Raw genomic sequence first — 14,382 nt, forward strand, 5'->3', positions numbered from 1 at the left:
AACAAAACAGATAATTATAATTTAAGAATTCCTGGCTGAGTTTGGGGATGAAGGACTTGACTGTTCTGATGCTGATACCATATTGTTCTGATAACTATTTAGAAATGGCTGTCAAGTCAGTGTAGCTAACTTGATATGAAATTGGCATAGGAAGAGATAAAGAGATCAGAAAAATAGACTAATGAGTCCAGAAATTCACCAAATTATATGAGAATTTACTTGAATACCATACTATTCATATATGTATATGTGAATGTATTAATATTCATAATGCAGTACTATGTATATTAATTATAATGTAATCCATAATAATTCATACTATATTCATATATGTATGTGAATTAAGTGGATTATTTCATTAAAGGTGATGTTTCTTTTATGTGGGAAAATTTAGTATATAGTGTTAGAAGATCTAACTATATACTGGGAACTAAATAAGGTTGCTCCCCTACCTGATACCGTATTCAGAAAGAAGCCATAAATGAATTCAGAATTAAACTAAATTGTAATAAAAAGTTTTGAAGAATATTTATATAAATTTGTGATTGAAGATAACTTTTCAAAAAAGATAGGGAAACAACTATAAAAGAAAGATATATTTGACCACATGATAATTAAATGTTTTATATGTGTATAGTAAAATCATATTGTGAACTGGGAGAAAATATTTTAACATATAAGGCAGATAAAGTGTTTCTATCCCAACTACTCAAATTTTGTGAACAGTCATAAAAAACAGTTGAAAAAATAGGCAAAGATTAAGAGATAGTGAGAACAGAAAAGGAAAGCCAGTGGCCAGTGAACACTTGAAAACATCTTCAACCTTGGTAGTAGTTAAAGAAAAGCAAGTTAAAGTAGTATGTCCTTACCACAAACATGATTGGAAGTTAAAACCTAATGTTGAAAAATGGGGTTGCTAATGGATTAAGTAATTGTTAGTATATTTATTTACATAATGTAGATAGTACAAAGTCATAAAAATTAATCTTATATTACTGTAAAGATACAGTGCTTAATCTGCTTTATGGTTTTATGCAGAGTGCAATGGATTTATATAGGAAAGGTTAAAAATGCCATATTCTTTATATGTTTTCTCTGAGTAGAAAATTCAAAAAGATGAATTAGGTGACTCAAATCCTTTGAAATAAAATATGAAATAATTTAAAAATAAAATATATGAAGTACTTTTTCATTACTTATATTTTTAATACTTTTTCTCTCTTCAAGTTGTACAATTTGTATATTTTTAGATGTTACTTAATATTCTCTCCTCCACTTTTTTAAGGTTCTTGCATTAGTCTTTGTACGCAAACTCATGGATCTGTGTTTCACAAAGAGAGAACTTAGTTGGCTTGATGATCTCATGCCAGAAAGTAAGAAAAAGAAAGAAGATGACAAAAAGAAAAAGGAGAAAGAGGTAAAAAGACAAGAATTTTGAATCTTCACCGTCCACTCGTTGTTGAATATTTTGTACCAAGTAGCAGGCACTATTACAAGCACTTTATTGGAATGAATCCTCCTAAGAACTTCATTATTGTAAGTGTAGGTACTTTTATAATCCCCAGTTTAAAAATAAGGAAATTGAGGCAGAGAGGGATTGGTAACTTGTCCCAAACATAGGCTTTTTACCAACTTGCTCCTCCATAGCCCAGATGCAAAAATACTTCTTAACAAGTACATATCATATATGTACTTAACAGTCAGAAGAATGTAGTAGTATTAAAACATAGTAACATGAAATAATTCCACATCATACTCTACTATCTAATTTAACCTTAAGTATGTAAATATATTTTAGTATACATTTTAATTTTAGCATTTTAATAATCTGGCATAGATTTGCATAACTGGTATGATAATCTGGCATGAAGGACTTTAAGTAAATATCTTTTTACAAAAAAACATGACAACTTCAGTCTTTATATACAATATTATGTACCATGAATTGACTTGTATACTGAAATTAACATGAGTATGTTATTCTGAATTTGACATTTTTCTTTTCCTTGTTAAATAATCAGCTCAGTACTGTATCACTTAGAAGGAAAAGCAGACACTGAATATATAGCATAGATGCTCTCGTTGTTTTTAGTGGCTCACCCAGTTTTCCTATTCAGAATATTTTTTGAAAACCAAAGTTAAGAAGAAAGAGACATATTTTTAAATGGTTGGTCCTTTTTGAAATAGAGTTCTTGAAATTACTGGGTTTTTCCCCTAATTTTTGAGAGAAAGCAGCCTAATTTACACCTTACATTGATTGCATAGTATTTATGAGACTATGGTTATTAAAGCATGGCAGACAAATGCACTTAGGGTTCAGCATTTTCTTATGGTTTGGGTTGATTATTTAGTGCTGATTTATGGCAAAATTACTGGTTATATGCTTACTTTTCAATAAAAATTATTTTGCATGCCAGTTGGAATACTAATTTGAATTGAGCCCCCAAATTTTTAAGATTTTTGTTTTATTCAGTTATATATGTAAGTGTGTCTGAGATTTTGATGACTTTTCCAATAGGATATAATTTATTTATAAAATGCTTAGATAAAATTGCCTGTTTATTACTTCCTGCCTCAGAATAAGGTTCAGTTGTATGTAACCGAAAACAAAAGTAAAAGTGGCTTAAATGCAAGAGTTTATTCTCTCGTGTAAAAGAAGTCTTGAAGGCAAAGAGTCTAATGTGATGGCTCCTCAGATGACCTGGAGCCCTGCTGCCCCTCTGCTCCCATCCTCCACACGGTCTCCCTCAGAATCTCTTCAGAGGCCACATGGCTGCTGAGCCATCACGTTAGCACTGGGAGACGGTGGGAAGGATGGAGGGGGTGGAGAGAAAACAAAGCGGGCTTTACTCTGTTGTCCTGTTTTAAGGAGTCTTTCCAGAAATATCCAGTGAGGTCCACTTGCACCACAGGTCCATGCTGTATTGCAAATTGCTGGGGAATTTAGTTTAGGTTTTATTTTGTTGTCTTGTAGCTTTTTTAAAGTTGGGCACATTGCCACCTCCAAATATTAGGATTTCTGTTGGTAAGAAAGAAGAGTGTGAATGCTTACTCTGTCTCTCCTATACTGCTCTGCCCCTACCCCCCAGTATTATTGTTATGATTTTGCTTCATGTCTCCTGTCTAATCATTCTTGCCCTTTTCTCCTCAGGGCACAGATTTCAATGCTTGAGACATTTTTAATTGTCAAAACTGGAGGGACTGCTACTGGCATCTAATGGATAGAGGCCTAAGATGCTGCTGAACATCCTCGGTTTATAGGGCTGACCCCTACAACAGAGCATTGTTTGGCCCTGGATGTCAGTCTTGCTGCCTCATGTAAATGAGGTTTTACTTAAATTGTATAGTAATGAGAGCTATGAGATTTCATAAAATTTTATATCATTATATACCCACATAATAATTGATAATAAAATGTATGTAGCTAAACTGATTTTAAAATAGTATTAGTAATTAACTTACAGAAATGAAAGTCAGAATCATTTAAAAATTACTCTATATAAGTGGTTGTTTTCCTTTTGTGCTAGAAGTAAATGTTCATAATAGGGAATTTTTCAGTCATGGCAGGTATATTTAAATAAAATATTGTCAGTTTGGGTTTCTCATTCTTTAAGATGTTATGTATTAACTGGTCTTCCTGGGAATACTCTGGGAAATGTAATCTCTTCCCATATGTGCTCTAAAGGAAGCTGAACGAATGCTTCAAGCCGAGGATGATAGTGTGCATCTTCCATTTGAACGGGGAAGTCTGCAAATTCCGGTTAAAGCCCTAAAATATAGGTGAGATAGAACTTTATCATGTAAAATGTATCTGATACACATGTCAAATGCATGAATAAGCCATGGAATGCTGCCTTAAGGTAGTGATAAGTATTTTTTAAAATGCTGCGCCTGGCATATCACCTAAAGGAGGGCTTCATGTGGCTCTGAAAGGACCACTGGTGGCCCTTCCCCTCCCCAGGGGAAAGGCCAGGAGAAGAGGAAAAGCTGGGCGGCCACCGCAGCCCACAACTGGCTCGCCTGCGAAGCGGACAAGATATAATTGTCTGTTATCATTCCTTCTGTTTCAGTGAAATTTAAAAATCGGTGCATGCGTCTCAGAATATTCCTGTTCTCTCAGTAGTACAGCTTCTTCTTTCCCGCCCTTCCTGCGGGCTGGGGTCAGTGTGTTCCATGAAATAAACATTTGTAATCCACTTTCTGATAACCTTTCAGTATACAACTCTGTTTAGAGACCCTGGAACTCACCCTCTTTTGAAAGGTGTGATTTGACCATTGACTGTGAGGACTCGTATTATGGAAAAATTAAGTTTCATATATGGTTTTTCATGTTTGATTTTGGTGATTTATACTTAAATTTAAGAACTAAAGATGGAGGTCTTTCAACTCTTTCAACTCCATCTGTAAACTTTTTTGTAGTTTAAAAGATTAAAAACCTGTATTATTTATGCACATATCTGATTCCTATTTTTAAACATTCCATTTCTGAGTAGCTATTTACAGAGAAAAATCTGTTTTAGAATGTATATATAGTTTCCTTCCCTGACCAGTTATTGAAAATGTTTGCTGATATTTAAGTAACTGGCTACAACCTTTTTTCAATTTAACACATCTTTATAATTTTTTCAGAGGTCACATTTAAACTTGTATATGTTAGTTTTGATAAATAAATTTATCAAGTAATGTTCCTCTATATTTGTTCACTATTAGGTTTCACCATTGGTGGTATTTTGTGTCATTTTTCATGATCTTCCCTCAAATTTTTAAATTAAAATCCAAGTATAGACATCTTAATATATTTAACTATAGTGCTCTGCTTCACTAGATTCTATAAATATTTGCTAAATAAATTAATATATTAACTTTGTTGGTTATTCTTCCAAAAAGAGTTTAGGAACTGCTATGATAATTATTAGTGACTCTCAACAATTTGCCAACATTATTAGCTACTTAATTTCTGTAGGTCTTGCATTATTATTTTTTCAGTATGATTACACATGGACCTGGACAAATTCAAGTGGGGTGTATACCTGTTTTTATGTATCTCATGAAATATTTTTCAGAGCTTTGTTTTCACTTTTAAAGTGTCACATTTTCCAGCATTCCTTTTAATGATTCTTTAAAACTATAAAAAACAAACTTTAAAATAAATTATAATGTTAATTTTTCCTTACAGACTTGGGATATTTATTTGATGAGGTTGAAATTTGTGCCAATTATCAGTTTTCTAACTGTCTTGAGGCTGTGTTATTTTTTTATATTTACAAACACATTGATATGTTATTTCAGCCAATCTGATCGTCTTTGGGCATCATTGCCAATTTAATTAATGTCACTCCTAGTTTTGATTATAAAGAAGGATGTAATTTCCCATGAGACTTTTATAACAAAATCCCAAAATTCTGTTGTTTTGCTAGACCTTGGTTTAAGTGCATGGCAAAGAGTTCTCTCAATTTTATGTTTATGGAAGAAAATATTACATAGGTAATGAGAATGACAGTGTTAATGCTTTTGCAAGTACTGAATACTAACCAAAAAGTGTATTTGTTCTTCAGTGTTGATCCCTCAGTGGTTAACATATCAGATGAAATGGCCAAAACTGCACAGTGGAAGGCACTTTCCATGAATACTGAGAATACCAAAGTAACCAGATCTAACCCGAGGTAGCTGTACCTATTTACATGTTTTCTGACAGTAGCCAGTCTTCAGTCTACTTATGGGTAGCTATTCAAGAAAACAATGAAATTTAATGCAACTCATATAATTTATATTCTCCTTACTTAACAAAACCAAACTTCTTTTCCATCTCTCTCCTTTTTTCTTCCTTTCATCTTTCCAACTATCCACCTTCCTACTGTATACTAGAATCAGATATATGTACCAATTGCTTTGTTATTTTTTAAATTAATAATTACCTATTTCAAAAAAAAGAATGATTTGTTTTCATAGTAAAAATGAATATATACATATGGCAGTATTGAATAAATATATAAAGGGATCAGAAACTATATAGATACTTATTAGGGATTAAATAAATACTGCAATCGAACACTACCTGATGGTCCAAGAAAAGGAAAAGCAGTATTTTCTTTCTTTCCTTTTGTTAAGGCTACCATTCCTTTAGGGGAGGTAGATGTTTTCCTAGAAGATATTTGGATGAAACACAATTCATGGATGTAAAGGCCACTCAGTTTTGCACTGGACCACATACTACATGACTATTTCATAGCCCCTTCTTTACATTTCATGTTATGTGATCCTTTTTTCTTTCTTTGGCTCTCACTTCAAGGCCTGAACCTCAGGGATTGTCTCTCTGTTGTTTGCATGAAATATCTTTTTCCATCCCTTGACTTTAAGTCTGTGCATGTCTTTGGGTTTGAGGTGAGTCTCTTGTAAGCAGCATATGGATGGGTCTTGCTTTTTTATCCATTCTATTATTCTGTGTCTTTTGATTGGTGCATTCAGTCCATTTACATTTAGGGTGATTATTGAAAGGTATGTGCTTATTGCCATTGCAGGCTTTAAGTTTGTGGTTACCAAAGGTTCAAGGTTAGCTTCTTTACTATCTTACTGTCTAACTTAACTTGCTTATTGAGCTATTATAAACACAGTCTGATGATTCTTTATTTCTCTCCCTTCTTATTCCTCCTCCTCCCTTCTTCATATGTTGGGTGTTTTGTTCTGTGCTCTTTTTAGGAGTGCTCCCATCTAGAGCAGTCCCTGTAGGATGCCCTGTAGTGGTGGTTTGTGGGAGGCAAATTCCCTCAACTTTTGCTTGTCTGGGAATTGTTTAATCCCTCCTTCATATTTAAATGATAATCGTGCTGGATACAGTATTCTTGGTTCGAGGCCCTTCTGTTTCATTGCATTAAGTATATCATGCCATTCTCTTCTGGCCTGTAGGGTTTCTGTTGAGAAGTCTGATGATAGCCTGATGGGTTTTCCTTTGTAGGTGACCTTTTTTTTTTCTCGGCTGCCTTTAATACTTAGTCCTTGTCTTTGATCTTTGCCATTTTAATTATTATGTGTCTTGTTGTTGCTCTCCTTGGATCCCTTGTCATGGGAGTTCTGTGTACCTCTGTGGTCTGAGAGGCCATTTCCTCCCCTAGTTTGGGGAAGTTTTCAGCAATTATTTCTTCAAAGACACTTTCTATCCCTTTTTCTCTCTTCTTCTTCTGGTACCCCTATAATGCGGATGTTTTTCTGTTTCGATTGGTCACTCAGTTCTCTTAAAATTTTTTCCTTCCTGGAGATCCTTTTATCTCTCTCTGCATCAGCTTCTCTGCGTTCCTGTTCTCTGTTTTCTAGTCCATTAATGGTCTCTTGCATCTCGTCCTTCCTGTTTTGAAGTCCTTCCAGAGCTTGTTTTATTTCTGTATTCTCCCTCCTTAGTTCTTGCATATTTCTCTGCAAGTCCATCAGCATGGTTATGACTTTTGTTTTGAATTCTTTTTCAGGAAGACTGGTTAAATCTATCTCCCTGGGTTCCTTTTCAGGGGAAGATGTAGCAGATGCCGAAGCTGTCTGGGTTAGTCTTGTCTGGATCAAATGTTTTTGCCTTTTCATGTTGATAGGTGCAGTGGTGAGCTATTGGCTTTCTGTTAGCTGGGAGAGCTAAGGCTTTCCACTTGCTCCTGGCCTCTTTACTGGGATAACTGCGACCCCTAGTGGCTTGTGTTGGGCAATTGCGTGTTGATTGGGTCTCTGTATCCTGCCCGGCTGATATGGAGGGAGCTCCCTTGCTGTGGGCGTGGCCAGCCTCAGGCTGCTGCTCTGCTATGGCAGGGCCCCGGAGGGGTAATGGACGGGGGGCTGTTTGGCTGTTTGCCTCCGTGAGGGGTCTCAGAGCTGTTGCCCAGGGGGTTAGTGTGCCCGGAGTTCCCTGGAATTTCCAGCTGCTGGACTGTGATCCAGAATGCTTCTGTCCAGCTGTGGCGTCCCTGTCCCTTTAAGACTTTCAAAAAGCACTCGCTTTTCTTTCTCACAGGGGTGCCGGCTTCAGGACCCGCTCAGAGATCTTGCTGCCCTGTTTCCCTAGTTTCCAGCACCCCGCGCATGCACTGTGTCTGCGCTCTGGTCTGGATGGCTGGGGCTGGGTGTTCAGCAGTCCTGGGCTCCCTCTCCCTCCCCGCTCTGACTCTTCTCCTCCCGCCGGGAGCTGGGGTGAGGGGCGCTTGGGTCCTGCCGGGCCGGGGCTTGTATCTTACCCCTTTCACCAGGTGCTGGGCTCTCGCAGGTGTGGATGTAGTCTGGTTGTCCTGTGTCTTCTGGTCTCTCTTTTAGGATTAGTTGTATTTGTTGTATTTTCAAAAATATATATGTTTTTGGGAGGAGATTCCCACTGTCCTACTCATGCCGCCATCTTGGCTCCGCTCCCAAACCTCAGGGATTGTTGTTGGGTATTAGTACTTTAATCTCTTAGGTCTTTGGAGAAATGAGGTATTATCCTGTAGGGTACTCAGCCATTCGTATACAGCAAACACTCACTTGTGTGCCCTTTGTGCGAGGCACGAGGAGGGTGTTGGTATTTCTGCCTGGACAGCAGATGAGAACTTGCAGGCGGCCGGTCACCAGAGCTGTTGCTGTTTGGTTGTGGATGTTGTGGCCCCTTTCTTTTGATAATGATTGGTTAGGTTTTGCTCATTCTTTCCCTGCCTCCTTTTAGAGCCTTACTTCTGCTTAATCTCTCTCCCTCTCTCTCTTTTTTTGGCTTTCCTATCATTTCTTGAGTTATCTAAGCTGGACATTCTTCACTTCTATCTTTGATTGTACAAGTTTCAAAGTTAAAACTGTCATTTTGGGTTATTCCATGTAGCCAGGATTTTACTAGAGACTTGTTTTACTCTTAGTAATTTTTCACACCTTGTTAGCACTTGGTCCAGATAGTTAGTATTATGATACAATATAAAGACCGTGTAATAATAATACTGTATCTTTTACTTTTTACTTCTGCTTTTCATTCAAGTTGCCCCCCTCAATTCAAAATCACATGGGAAGGAGACAGTGTTTGGGTCGTGTTTTAACAGAGTGATGTTTGGGGATCCTTCCTTCAGTTTTCTCTGGAGAAGGCAACAAACCATGTGTGTTTTTATACTTTGGGAAATATTTTCCCAAAATATAAAATATCCATGTGTTGCAATTAAATCAATAAGTTGATTAAATCTATAAATATGGAAACATTGTATCTGATATAAACTTGAAAATACAGGATATGTGTTTTGATCTTATATTTGTGGATCAAATTTGGGGAAAGAAAGCTTGTAACTTTATTACATTTTTCAGGAAAATATTTGTTGCTAATCTATATTAACAAAGATTAATTTTTGATGGATTTGTCAATGAAATAAATATGTAATGCTGCAACTGTTCACATATAAAGTAAAACTAATAAATCAAACACAGTCATATACTAACCAGTTTTAAGGAGCTCCTCTTTAATTGTAAGAGAAACATGAATTTCAGTGGCAAAGATATGCATTAAAAAATCCAGAGTTTTGAATATTTGTCTTCCCAGTTAAGTTTACTGATATGGAAAGAAACAGCAAAATAATAATAGCAAGTCATGTTTATGGTATTAATAGTCATTACAAAAGGCCTGTTGTGGATACTAATTGTTGGCCATGTTTGGAATGTGAGATTTGTCCATTTCAAAATCATTTATTCTCATTCTTTGTTTTAAATAGCCCTGAAAAACCTGTGAGTGTGAAGATAAATTTTGAAGATGAACCAACAAAGAAATATATGGATGCTGAAACTTCTTTATAGAATTGAACCAAGAGGAATTATATAGAGAGATATACAGATATATATATATATGTATATATACACATACACATATATATATGTATAATGTGTATATTTCATGTCACTATATATAATATTGTATGTCATGCTATTTATGTATGACTTACTGGTTTTTTTGAAGTAGTGTCTGAAGTTTGTTAGGAACATCATGGAGATTTTTTATATAATGAAATGGTCTTTTAGTAGTGAGGTACATTGTTCTTACTATTCAAATATTTATTTTGTTGGGAAAACTTTCTTCTGCAATAGAAAGGTGTAGGGAAGTGCATTCAATCTACTTGTCTTTAAATCTATTTGTTGTCAGTTGCAATTCATACCATCTTCAGGTGATTTGTACCCTGTCCATATGGTTATAATTTTTACTTGAGTTACTAAAAATATTCACGTATTATTTCATTTCTGTCAGTGTTTTCTGGGAAGAAAAGGGAGTCTTTAAGCCAGTGCTGAGGGACAAATGGTGACATGTTCTGGCTTCTCTGTGAGTGCGTTGTATTGATGTAGATGTCCATCATGTTTCACAAGCTATGAAATTTTTTGGCTACAGCAATAGATACATGTAAACGTTCTAGATAAGAACTACAGTTTTGGCCTTTATATTTTTAAAATTTATTTTAAATCTTAAAACCTTCACATCCAGGTTTCCATTCTGATAGACAAGTAGAATCACAGGTGTTTTATAATTTAACCCCTATACCAGCCATAACTTTATGAATTTTAGAATCTACATCATGCCAATTTATAGTAGTTAAATTTTGTTGCCTGTGTAGAAATTTTTTACAAATCCTAATAATACTTTATAAGAATCTAGAGTGCCCACTCTGTTCTTTGCCTTTGCTCTCTTTACTTAAAATGTGGTTTGGTTTGTATCAGGTTCAAGTTCTTGATTATTTTTCTGTTATAAATAGGATGATTAAATACTCATAAGTCAGAATTTTCTTAATGGGCTTATGATCAGTATTTCTTTATTAAGAATTACCTTTTCTGTTTTGTTATTCTTTCTCTGTATAGGTTATATTTAATAGATGGTTACCTGTGATTTCATTTTAAAATATTTATTTTAATTGATTTAATGCTTAAATATATAGACATTTGAAAAGGTAACAAATAGAGATTTAATTGTTAATGTAAAATAGCTGGTGCTCACTTGCATTTATGGTTTATTTTCTGAAATCAGTTGATAGATTTTACATCTTTGATATAAAGCACTGCCTTCTGTATTTGTATTTTAAAAGGAATTTAGACATTTTATGTATAGCTCAGATTGATGGCATTCTTCCTATTCTGTGTTAGCATTTTTGCTTTTCTGAGCTGTCTTTTTAACTTCCAGCAAATCTTTTTAGTCATTTTTATATATTCTTAGCTCCACATGAAATAAATAAATGTTATTGTTAAGCCTGTAGGACTGGATGAATGGGGTTATGAAACTGATTTGGCAAGAGGATGATTTGTAAAAAAACAAATGAGTATTGAGAAGCCACAAAAATATTGAAAACAGTGACATGAATATTAGGATAAAATGTTCCTGAAATTCCAGTTATTCCCTTTAATCATTTGTAATTCAAGTACAAATGCATGAGGAATCGATCTTACAGAAGATCATGAGGAATGCCAAAAGCTGATATTTTAGTAATTTTGAAGTGTTTTCATCCGTTCTAACCTACTTAATAACTAGTGTAATTTCCCCATCTGAGACCATATTGTCAGATTCTAGTTAAAATAACAAATTCAACTTCTGCCTCTATGGGGAGGTTGGAAATATAGCTACTTTTCTTTAGAGAATATAGCTGGCATCATTTGGTACTGCCTAGAAAGGAGTTAGACTCTACTGGCAGTTGATAATAGAGTATTACCCATGGTGCTTGTTACTGTTTATGAACTTCCATTGAAGTGATTCCTTTTGATTTATAGCAGCATAATCATTTCCAAAGACCCCAGTGTTTGCTGCTATATATTTTGTAAACTCTCCTGATGTTACCTGAACAAGAGGATTTCCTTACATCATTTCTTTGTGTCTGGACATCATAGGGTTAACAAATGTGCTTATTTTACAGGAAGTGTTTTTAAAATTTAAACTGAAAACTACCTGGGATCATAGTGTTTCTGTGATTTTATTTAATGATGTATAATAATTGTCCAGTGCCAGAAAAACCATGACTTGCAAAATACTTGGCACTCAAAATGGGAATGTGTGTTTTTACTATGTTTCTAATGTTAATGGTTTCTGTTTTCTTTTGACTACTTGACTTACAAAATGATCTGATATGACTACTCCATTGAAGAGCAAAGGTAACTCATTTTATTAAGTAATTAACTGCTTGTTTTACATGATTATGATATTTTTCCACTATATTTTTGAAAAAACAATCATGATAGCATTCATTGTAAGACAGTGAAAAATATGATTTACTACATGTATTGATTTTTAAAGGTTGCCTTAAATAGGTATAAATAAGCAGTAATAATTGCTATACTGATTTACCTCAAGGTGCAAAATATTTAAACCTGTACATACTTCATTTTCAAAGTAAGTTAGACAGCCCTGCACTTCCCTAGATGCCTTGGTTTCCAGGATGGAGCTTAGTGCTACTGAACACCCTGGCCACAGAGCCACCTCAGGATAGTCTTCTCTACCCTATTTTATTTATTTATAGGTATCTGTTTACAAAGACTATAATAAATCCTGATGTTGACCATCTGAAATTGACTTTTTCTGAATGCTATTTCACTCTAAAATAGCAGCTTTTGAGAAAACAATGAACTAAACTTCCTTATGATAAAGGATGATTCTATATATTCTCTAATAATATTAGAAATGCCTAAGTGAAGCACACAGTCTTTCAAATGTGTGTGTGTGTGTGTATGTGTGTGTGTGAATGATGTTATTGCTCTTAAATCTCTTGAGTTGTTTAAAAATGCTGTGGCATATCAGTGTTCATATTTGCCAAGTCTTCTGTAAAATGTATAGGACAAAATTTTGTATGTGTTAATGCATGTATTTATGAAGCAGATTTATTTACCACTCAAAATTTTAACTTTTATTTTCTCCAAAATACATTTCTGTTTCCTCCACATACTTCAAGTTCATGTATGTACATAATAGTTTTTATCTAACTTTATCTTTTCATAAAGACAGGTTTAAAACTCTGTAAAACAAAAATGGTTTCTGAAACTGAGGTATGATACCAGAGCTTGCTGTATTTAAAGGATTATTTCATGTACATCAGTTCTGTAACTGTGCTGAACAATATAACATGTGAATCCTGCTTTAAAGTGCTCAGATTTCGGATGTGTAAGCCATTGATACAACAATGTAATTCAAATATGTTTAAGTTAAATAATGTTTTAAATTTATTTATGTAGATCACATCTTTGTTATCACATGCAGTACAAGTATGTGAAATGTCTTTTGGCTTAGTCCAACAATTATTTATATTTTAGAAAGTAAATGTAAAGATTTTAAGTACATTTGAAGTTTAAAATAGTGTTCAAAATTCACAATATGACAACTTTAATGTAAAGTTGGTTCTTTAACTTTTCAAAAAAGTGTCAATAATAGGAAAACATAATGTTGGAAATGGAATCATCTAAAAATCATTAAAAAATTTAATTAGTGCTTATTGACTTACACAGTTAACTTGTTTTTTTAATCAGATTTTTGTGCATTGACTAAGTTTTGTGTTGTGGCTTTTCTTTAGTTGCTTTAATATTAAAAGTTTTGTTCTTTTGTTTTGTAGGGGGGATTATCTTCCAAAGTTTACTACTTTTAAATAAATAGAAATTGAATTTTATTGTTCATTTATATAATATTTAATAGCTTGGTATAATTTCACAGTACAGTTCTAATTTTTAAGACTTTTATAATAACAATGATAATATTTTCTTTTGTAATAAAATCCAAAGTAAATTGAACATTTAAAACATAGAACTGGTATTTTTCATTTATATGAACTATAGGTCTCTACCAAGTCTATAATGTGAATGATTCTGCCTTTCAAATTTGTTTGAAAATTGTTAGAAGACTATTTTTTGGAAATGTTATTGAAGTTTGAGAGAGCAATAAAAGTCTACTGAATGAGTTTTTGGATATTGTCTTTCTTTTGTACTTTGGATATTAGAAGAGCTGCATACTTTGCTCAGGAGGAGGGATAGGGGGTTTAAAAATAGGTGGTTTCCTAACATATGCTTCAGTAAGAAGGACAGAGGAAAGAGGAAACAGTGAGAAAAGAAGATGAAACAAAATATTGTATGTTTAGGAATATTGAAATTAAAGCTCCTTTAAGGTAGGCTGGTCCGTTATTTTCCCTATTTTTAAAGACACATCTATTGAGGATAGAATTTTGCGATGTGATGTAGAATGAACACACATTACATAATATGTTTATAATAAGCATGTCAATATTGAGCTCTCATAGAACTCAAGCCTTATTCTCTTTCATTTTTAAGGGCTAAATATGAATCTTTTAAAAATATTAGCTAAAGGACAGGCCTTGGTTTGCTTTCCAAAGTTACTTGACATGTTTGTACGACCCTCCTTCTGTGTGTTCTGTACTGGAAAGCTTTTGATGTCCCATCGTGAAT

The 14,382-nt window shown here is 34.0% G+C and overlaps 1 protein-coding gene across 6 annotated transcripts in view; it reads left to right on the forward strand.

The window, feature by feature from the left end:
• SLC4A7 (solute carrier family 4 member 7) overlaps positions 1-13,879 on the forward strand; it is a 106,551-nt gene extending 92,672 nt beyond the window's left edge. For 4 of the 6 annotated variants that reach the window (XM_036886199.2, XM_036886197.2, XM_036886201.2 and 1 more), the window contains 4 exons: positions 1,286-1,417; positions 3,686-3,780; positions 5,556-5,663; positions 9,684-13,879. In XM_036886199.2, the coding sequence (XP_036742094.2) occupies positions 1,286-1,417; positions 3,686-3,780; positions 5,556-5,663; positions 9,684-9,765 (417 nt within the window). In that variant the 3' untranslated portion in view covers positions 9,766-13,879. The remainder of the gene's footprint in view (positions 1-1,285; positions 1,418-3,685; positions 3,781-5,555; positions 5,664-9,683) is intronic. The other 2 variants (XM_036886198.2, XM_036886202.2) reach the window with 1 other exon arrangement.
• The last annotated feature ends 503 nt before the right edge of the window (positions 13,880-14,382 follow it).

This window comes from Manis pentadactyla, chromosome 14 (assembly GCF_030020395.1).
Source record: "Manis pentadactyla isolate mManPen7 chromosome 14, mManPen7.hap1, whole genome shotgun sequence".
NCBI classification, from domain to species: domain Eukaryota; kingdom Metazoa; phylum Chordata; class Mammalia; order Pholidota; family Manidae; genus Manis; species Manis pentadactyla.